Source organism: Colobus angolensis, unplaced genomic scaffold, assembly GCF_000951035.1.
Source record: "Colobus angolensis palliatus isolate OR3802 unplaced genomic scaffold, Cang.pa_1.0 Scaffold235, whole genome shotgun sequence".
Taxonomy (NCBI): domain Eukaryota; kingdom Metazoa; phylum Chordata; class Mammalia; order Primates; family Cercopithecidae; genus Colobus; species Colobus angolensis.
The window spans coordinates 5,259,855-5,269,014 of record NW_012115544.1 but is presented as its reverse complement, the minus strand read 5'-3'; the positions used below and the strand labels follow the sequence as shown (position 1 = coordinate 5,269,014).

At 44.0% G+C, this 9,160-nt stretch overlaps 1 protein-coding gene across 1 annotated transcript in view; it reads right to left on the bottom strand.

The window, feature by feature from the left end:
- Positions 1-9,160, bottom strand: part of LOC105513719 (microsomal glutathione S-transferase 2-like) — a 23,767-nt gene that overhangs the window by 2,934 nt on the left and 11,673 nt on the right. Inside the window, exon 2 of the mRNA XM_011944664.1 lies at positions 7,773-7,872. Coding sequence (XP_011800054.1) covers positions 7,773-7,872 — 100 coding nt within the window. The remainder of the gene's footprint in view (positions 1-7,772; positions 7,873-9,160) is intronic.

Genomic DNA, 9,160 nt, shown 5'->3' with positions numbered 1-9,160 from the left:
AAAAAAAAAAAAATAGATATGAGTAATCAAGAATAAAGAGAATGAGAGCAGATCACAAGAGCAAGAGAGACAAAGTGAGGGTGATCTGGCTGCAACATTGGTCACCCCATCAATTGCCAGGGTTGATTCAGCTGATCTGGCTGGCTAGGTGGGCGTTCCCTTCCTCCCTCCCCACTCCATGTGTGTCCCTCCCAAAGCTGCACGCTCAGTCAAAGAGGACGGCCATCCTCGATACAGGAGGACCAGTTTTCAGTCAAGGGTATATGAGTAGCTACGCCCTCCTGCTAGAATCTCCAAACAAGCTCTCAAGAGTGGAAGAGAGACATTAGCAAATTTGTGCAAGAAAGACAGCACATGGAGGAACAGTGGTTGGACTGGCAGAGTGCAGAAAGCCAAAACCTACGTGCCTGCTGAAACAAGAAGCAATGAAGACTGAGACCATCCTTACCCCAGAATCCAAAGAAGCTCAGGAATTGGGCACCCAGGTACCTTAGAGGCCAAAGGCTGGAACATAAGAGTGGTTGAAAGACTGAATAAGGAGGGCTTAGCTGCCCTCCACCTATGCTTCCCACTCCTGAGACCCACCCTGCGCCCCATCACAAGAGGTGGGAGGCTTATTGCCTGGAGAAACAGAACCAGAGGCTGTTGGGGACTTCAGGAACAATAGAGGGTGGGGGTAAAATTCTGTCCTGAAAACAGTCAGAATCGGCATGCTGCACACTGCACAGTCGAAAAACCCTCCTGTCTTTACCTACTGCACTCTCAAAAGTCAGGCCTATTATCCTATCTCCAACCCTCTTTCCTTCAACTGCTGAAGGAGGTTTAAAGAGTTTTCTCTAGAGAAACCAAGTGGTACCAGAAAGATTACCTACAGATACTTTGGGGGTTCTCCAGAAAAAAGCTGCCTCCTGACCAATCATAAGCCCCAGCCATGCACATGGAGCTTCCACATCACTCTGTAATGCCTCTTTCTTAACAGTCAGTTGAGAATTATTAATACCTGATGTTTGGGTAAAACCCCTAAGATCTCCTTTATTCAGATCTCTCTGCAGGACCCTTGTCATTATCTTGACCTTCTAATGCCATCAGGGCTCAGTCCTCTTTTCTTCTTTACCTACTGATATGGTTTGGCTGTGTCCCCACCCCAGTCTCATCTTGAATTCCCACGTGTTGTGGGAGGGTCCTGGCAGGAGTAATTGAATCATAGGGGCAAGTCTTTCCCATGCTATTCTTTTTTTTTTTTGAGACGGAGTCTCACTCTGTCGCCCAGGCTGGAGTGCTGTGGCCGGATCTCAGCTCACTGCAAGCTCCGCCTCCCGGGTTCACGCCATTCTCCTGCCTCAGCCTCCCGAGTAGCTGGGACTACAGGCACCGCCACCTCGCCCGGCTAGTGTTTTTTTGTAGTTTTTAGTAGAGACAGGGGTTTCACCGTGTTAGCCAGGATGGTCTCGATCTCCTCACCTCGTGATCCGCCCGTCTCGGCCTCCCAAAGTCCTGGGATTATAGGCTTGAGCCACCGCGCCCGGCCTCCCATGCTATTCTTGTGACAGTGAATATGTCTCACAAGATCTGATGGTTTTAGGCTGGGTACGGTGGCTCATACCTGTAATCCCACCACTTTGGGAGGCCAAGGCAGTCAGATCACCTGAGTTCAGGCATTCGAGACCAGCCCAGTCAACATGATGAAACCCTGTCTCTACTAAAAGTACAAAAAATTAGCTAGGCATGGTGGCAGGCACCTGTAATTCTAGTACTCAGGAGGCTGAGGCACAAGAATTGCTTGAACTTGGGAGGTGGAGGTTGCAGCAAGCCAAGATTGCGGCTATTGCACTCCAGCCTGGGCAACAAGAACGAAACTCCGTAAAAAAAAAAAAAAAAAAAAGAGGCATTTTCCCCTGCACAAGCTCTCTCTTTTTTTGCCTGCTGCCATCCATGTAAGATGTGACTTGCCTTTCTCCATGATTGTGAGGCTTCCCCAGCCACATGGAACAGTAAGTATAATTAAACCTCTTTGTTTTTTAAATTGCTCAGTCTTGGTACGTCTTTATCAGCAGCGTGAAAACAGAATAATACACCTACACACTCCCCTAAGTGATTTTATCCAGTCTCATGGCTGTAAATCATCTTCCTGTGCCAATGACTCCTGAATTTATACTTCCAGCTCAGATCTCTCTCCTAAAATGCAGATTTGTTTATCCAGCTGCCTCTCTACTTGGAGGTGTAACCAACAATGTATTTGTCAGTTTATGATGCAATCATAAACCATCCAAATAGCTTAGTAGATCATAATGCTTAAGGCCTCTCCTTGATGGTAGCATAAGCCACATCTCAAACACAACACGTCAAGACCGAACCTCCTAATACTTCCCCAAAAACCACTTCTCCTGCAGCCTTCTCTGTCTCAGATCATCGCAACATCATCCTTTGGGATGAATGCTCAGGTCAATAATCCAAGAACCATTCTTGACTGTTCTCACACTTCACATTCATTATGTCAGAAAATTCTATTGAGTCTACCCTCAAAATATATCCAGAACCTGACCACTTGCCATCATTTCACTGCTATCTCCCTGGCTCTAGCTGACAGAGACAGGAAACAGCCAAGGGTCCCTGGTGAAACCCCACCCTCAACTCTAAAATAAAGCCTGAAGGCTGAAAGGCCGGACTGCTCATCCAGGATGAAACCCGCCACCCTGAGGGAGAACTGCCCCTGTTCGCCCACCCTTTCCAGATGGATTCTTTCTGAATAAAGCTGGCGTGCTCACTGGGGGAACGGGGAGGAGCCACAGGAAGTTCGCACCTTGTGCAGGGGGAGGAGCCTGGTCTCCAGCTCCTGGATGGTGACCTGGAATCAACTTGCGAGGCAGGGACCTGTGAGTAGGACCCCCTCTCGCTTTGCTGAGAGTTTCTTTTTCTTTTTTTTTTTTTCCTTTACATCCAATAAATTCTGCTCTACTCATCCTTCAATGTGTCAGTACGCCTAATCTTTCCTGGCCATGTGACAGGAACCCAGTTTCAGCTGAACTAAGGAGCAAAAATTCTGCAACACAGCCACCATTATCTCTTGCCTGGAATGTTGCTATAGCTTTCTAAATGAATGTTGTGCTTCTACCTGTGCCTCCATACAGACTCTTCTCAGCAAAGCAAACAGGATTCTCCTTTTAAAATATAAGATCATGTCACTCTTTTGCTTAAAACCCCGTCATGACTTTCCATTTCACTCAGAGAAAAGCCGAAGTCCCCTACAGTGGCCTTTAAGGCCCAGTGTGACCCAGCCATCTCTGACCTCTCTGACTTGACCTCCTCCCACTCCCTGCCAGGCTCCTCCTCTGCAGCCCCCTGACCTCCTGACTAACCCACCAGGCGTATCCCCAGTTAAGGGCTTTTCCCTGACTATTCTCTCTGACCCAAGAGCTCTTTCTCTACATGTTCACAAATGCCATCTTCTCAGCAGGACCTACACCCATGGCCCTATTGGACATCACAAACCACCAACTCACCCCCCAGGAACCCATCCCCTACCCTCTTACAATGCTATCTTTTTTTGTTTTCTTTTTTTTAGCACCAATTACCTTCTAACATAATATATTATGTTCTCTTTTATTTTAGTTGGGGTCTTTCTCTGTTGCCCAAGCAGGAGTATAGTGGCATGATCATAGCTCACTGAAGCCTTGAACTCCTGGGCTCAACCTACCTTAGCCTCCCAAGTAGCTAGGACTACAGGTATGCACCCACACGTGGCTAATTTTTTTATTTTATTTTTCAATAGAGAGAGCGGGCTCTTGTTATGTTGCCCAGGCTGCTCTTGAACTTCTGGTCTCAAGCAGTCCTCCCACCTGGGCCTCCTGAGTCCCTGGGATTACAGGTGTGAGCTACTATACCCAGCTTATATTATTTTCTTATAATATCATCTGCTTATTGCTTATTTTCTGGCTTCCTCAGCAAACTCCAAGAGGGCAAGGATTTTTGTCGGATTTGTTCATCGATCTAGGCCAAGCTATGACAACAATGCCCAGTACACAGAGGTGCTCGATAAATATTTAATGGGTAAATAATAAATACAAATGAAAGACAAAGGCCAAAAAATACAAGAAGACACTTGGAAGAAATAGAAATGTTACAGAGAATTTTTTAAATTATAACTAAAATCCTCAAATATGAGAGAATCAACTGCATCAATGAAATAAAAAAGTGATGGCTTAACATCAGTATCAACAACTAAAAAACAATCAGAGAATAAAAATAAGTTACTGGAAATTAAAATTATGATATCTGAAATTTCAGTAAAAAGTTAGAAGTTGAGGAAATTCCTCTGAAAGAACAAAAATTCAAAAATATGAAAACCTGAAGATAAAAGAAAACTAGAGGATCAGTCCTGGAGGTTAACACACAACTAGTGTGTGTTTTAAGAACGAAAGAACAGGCCGGGTGCGGTGGTTCAAGCCTGTAATCCCAGCACTTTGGGAGGCCGAGACGGGCGGATCACGAGGTCAGGAGATCGAGACCATCCTGGCTAACACGGTGAAACCCCGTCTCTACTAAAAAATGCAAAAAAACTAGCCGGGCGCGGTGGTGGGCGCCTGTAGTCCCAGCTACTCAGGAGGCTGAGGCAGGAGAATGGCGTAAACCCGGGAGGCGGAGCTTGCAGTGAGCCGAGATCTGGCCACTGCACTCCAGCCCAGGCGACAGAGCAAGACTCCGTCTCAAAAAAAAGAAAAAAAAAAAAAAAGAATGAAAGAACAGAGAAAATGAAGGAGAGGAAGTTTGGGGGAAAAAATAATACTAAAAAATATTCTGGGCCAGGAGTAGTGGCTCATACCTGTAGTCCCAGCACTTTGGGAGGCTGAGGTGGGCAGACTGCTTGAGCCCAGAAGTTCGAGACCAGCCTGGGCAACAAGGTGAAATCTCATCTCTACCAAAAAGTACAAATATTAGCAGGGCATGGTAGCACGGATCTGTAGTCCCAGATACTAAGGAGGCAGAGGTAGGAGGATTACCTGAGCCTGGTAGGTCAAGGCTGCAGTGAGCTGAGATCGTGCCACTGTACTTCAGCCAAGGCAACAGAGTGAGACCCTGTCTTAAAACTAAAAAAATTCTAAAACAGAAGGACGGGAGTTTTCAGGCTGTGAAAAGGCCTCACCTGGGGTTGAGCACAGTGAAGAAAAAGTCTCTCAATAAGCACAATGCTATTAACATCTTGGGACAGTAGGCCGGGCAAGATCCTGAAACTTCCATAGTTTCCAAACAAAAGGTCCAGAATCAGAATAGCACGGAACATTTCAATAATATCAATGGAAACTAGGAAGTCATGGAGCAAATTTTTTCAAAAACTCTGAGGGTAAGGATTTCTAATACAGAAATGTATGTAACCAAGCCATCCCTTAACTGTGAGGCAAGATAAAGGTGCATTTTCAGATATGTGAAGTCTCAAAACTTTACCAAACATTCACCCTCTCTCAGGAAGCTTCTGAAGGGCATACTCCACTAAAATAAGAGAGAAGGCCAATAAACAGGAAAACAGAAGGTCCAGGAAATCCAAATCAGGAGAGTATAAGGGAAATTTCTAGGATGGTGACAGGAAGTCCCAGGACAGCAGCTGTGCAGCAAGCACCAAGAGCATCCCGCAGCTTGGAGCAAAAAATGGAGGACTCAGGCAGAAATGACTCCAAGACAGAAAAACATATTACTAGATTATCTAATGCATTTGAATGTAATGAAAGGAGATTTTCAGTTCTGCAGAAGATTTGGGCATGAAACTAAGCAAACAAAGAAATAAAGAGACAATTATTAACCCTAGGGAAAAAAAAAATTGCACAAGAAGGAAATGTTACCACAGTATACTATATGGCCCTGCTTTCAACATTATTTTCTTAATCACAATAATATAAACATTGGCTATTGATTTAACTCAACAGAGTGATATAATGTTACTGGAAGGATGAGGTAAGGAAAAGAGGAAGTAAAGGAGCATGAAATTCTTTCTTCCATTAAAAGAAGCCAATTGACAATGTCTAAAATTTGTGAATCAATAAATAGCAGTGAAAGTATAGTGTTTAGAAATACAGAAGTAAATACTCAAAGCAGTAGTCAAAAGGGGTTATCTCTAGGAATAGAGAGTGAGGGGAGGTAGGGACAAGGAAGAGTTATTTGTTGTCATAAAACCTGTAATTCCACTTTATTTTCAGATCATGTACATGTATAACTTTGATAACAATAAACATTAATTTTGAGGTGTGGGACATGCTGGCTCCAAACCAATACTTTCCACTTGATATAACCATAAGGATTCAAAGATAATTGAGATGAGAATGACTTCTCATCATGTAGTTCAATGTCATTTAAAACCAAGTCTACACACCTCTTACAATTATCTCGTGTACTCCTGGTGGTATTCACCCCACACTTTCAAGCCTAGGGAGTAGTCTGTAAAACCCTCCTTGGAGCAAGTGGGTAATCAAGAGACCATTGTTATCATCTCAAGGACCAAGGCCTGCCAAAATTGATTCAAGATGTAATAAAAAGCCTGCCTAGTCCAATAATCATTAAAGAATGCAAATCCCATAATTTAAAAATTTTCCACAAGAAAAACATCAGGCCCAGATTATTTTAAGGCAATTTCTACACAACCTTGAAGGAATACACTCTTCCAACCTTATTAAAATTCTCTGAGAAGAGGCTGGGCACGGTGTAATCCCAGCACTTTGGGAGGCTAAGGTGGGCGGATCACAAGGTCAGGAGATCAAGACCATCCTGGCTAAGACGGTGAAACCCTGTCTCTACTAAAAACACAAAAAATTAGCCAGGCGTGGTGGCAGTCACCTGTGGTCCCAGCTGCTTGGGAGGCTGAGGCAGGAGAATGGTGTGAACCCAGGAGGCGGAGCTTGCAGTGAGCCGAGATGGCGCCACTGCACTCCAGCCTGGACAACAGAGCCAGACTCCATCTCAAAAAAAAAAAAAGTTATCTGAGAAAATAGAACAGGATGCTTCCTCCAACTCAGTTGAGACTAGGTTCATCTGTATCAAAATGAGACAAGAACCAGACAAGAAAGGCAAAGTATAGGCCAATCTCACTAGTCAACATAAACGAAAAATCCCAAGATTGTAACAAAAGAACCCAATGATATATCAGTAGTGATGCATGAAATGTTTCTTAAAGCACTTATTTTGGGGGATGAAATATAAAGGACGCCCTAGCATTCTTGCAGCAGGCAAGTTCATGATGTTTATGGTGGAACATTCTGTGTGGGTCTGAAAAAACAAGAGCACAAGATGATCAAAAACATGGTGCATGCATGTGAGCTGGCAAGTTTTCTCATTCTTACAGGTTTCTGATTTTAAGAAATGGTTCACAGAGAAACTGGCAGAAGATTAATCCTGATCTACCTCTGTTTTGAAGTAGGGAGGAAAAAATAAGATAGAAAATTGTAGCATAACTAATCCAACTTCAGATTGTTGTGGTCTCACAAGGCTCCAGGAGTCCTCTTTGACCCAGTGACCCTGCTTGGGAGACACAGCAGTCCCTCCTGAGATCCTCCCAGCCTTTTCTGTAAATACACCCTGCTGAATTGGTAATACATGTGGGCAGAGACTTCATGTCCCGAACCCTTCAAACTTTATGGATTCTGAGAACAGTCTTGGCTGCGAAGAGTGACTTGTTATAACTAGATATTGCACATGAACTTAGGGTCTTCTCCATACCCCTTTCCCCTAGTCAGGAATTGTGTCTCTATGAAAGGCACAGATCCATGAAGGGTAGAAGAAGCATTACTTACTGTGCCCGAAATACTCTCTCAAACTCTGGTGACCCAGTGACTGCTGGGGGTGTAACTTTGTATTTTAATCTTGCCTTTCCAACTTGCAAAGCAAAATAACCTGCAAGTAAAGGAAAATGTTGCGTTAAAGATGGGGCACATCATCAGTCATTAGCGAAATGCAAATTTAAATCACAATTAGATAGTACTACATACCTATTAGAATGTTTAAAATCAAAAAGACAGATGATAGCAATTAAAAAAGACAGACAGGAGAGGATATGAGAACAACTGAAACTTTCATACAATGCTGGTTGGGAATGTAAAATGGTACAACCACTTCGAAAAACAGTTTGGAAGGGAGTCTTTTAGTTAGACATACCTCCAATGTATAACCCAGTCATTCCACTCATAAGTATTTCCCTAAGAGAAACAAAATTGTATGTCCATACTCCAGGGGCCAAAGCCCTTGGCCCCCTGGAGGTTCACTGAAAATCACTGACATGAGGCAGATTAATTAACAGAAGTTAAAAGAAAGATCACACACATTTATTTTATATGTATACATAGCAGCCTTCAGAACAAAGATGCAGCCCCACAGTGAGGTACAGAAATTCATATGCCATCTTGAGGCTACAGAAATGTGACAGGAAAATAAATCTCAGGACCCCAAAATCACTAAGCCAAGGGAAAAGTCAAGCTGAGAACTCCAGCAGGCAAACCAGCCTCCCATTTTAATTCCTAAATAAGATAGCTACAAAGCACAATTTGCCCACAAGGAAAAGCTTATCTTCACAGGTGCTGTGAAAGTCATCCCTCTGCTCACCTGAGACAAATGCATATCTGATTGCTTATGTAAAAATGCACCAGCTCACGCTTGTAATCCCAGCACTTTAGGAGGCTGAGGCCGGTGGATCACCTGAGTTTGGGAGTTCGAGACCAGCCTGACCAACATGGAGAAACCCTGTCTCTACTAAAAATACAAAAAATTTGCCAGGCATGGTGGTGCATGCCTGTAATTCCAACTACTCAGGAGGCTGAGGCAGAATAATCACTTGAACCCGGGACGCAGAGGTTGCAGTGAGCCGAGATCATGCCATTGCACTCTAGCCTGGGCAACAAGAGGGAAGCTCCATCTCAGAAAAAAAAAAAAAAAACAAAAAAAATTAGCCTGCGTGGTGGTGGCCGCCTGTAATCCCAGCTACTCAGGACACTGAGGCAGGAGAATCGCTTGAACCCAGGAGGTGGAGGTTGCAGTGAGCTGAGATCGCGCCACTGCACTCCAGCCTGGACAACAGAGCCAGACTCCATCTCAAAAAAAAAAAAGTTATCTGAGAAAATAGAACAGGATGCTTCCTCCAACTCAGTTGAGACTAGGTTCATCTGTATCAAAATGAGACAAGAACCAG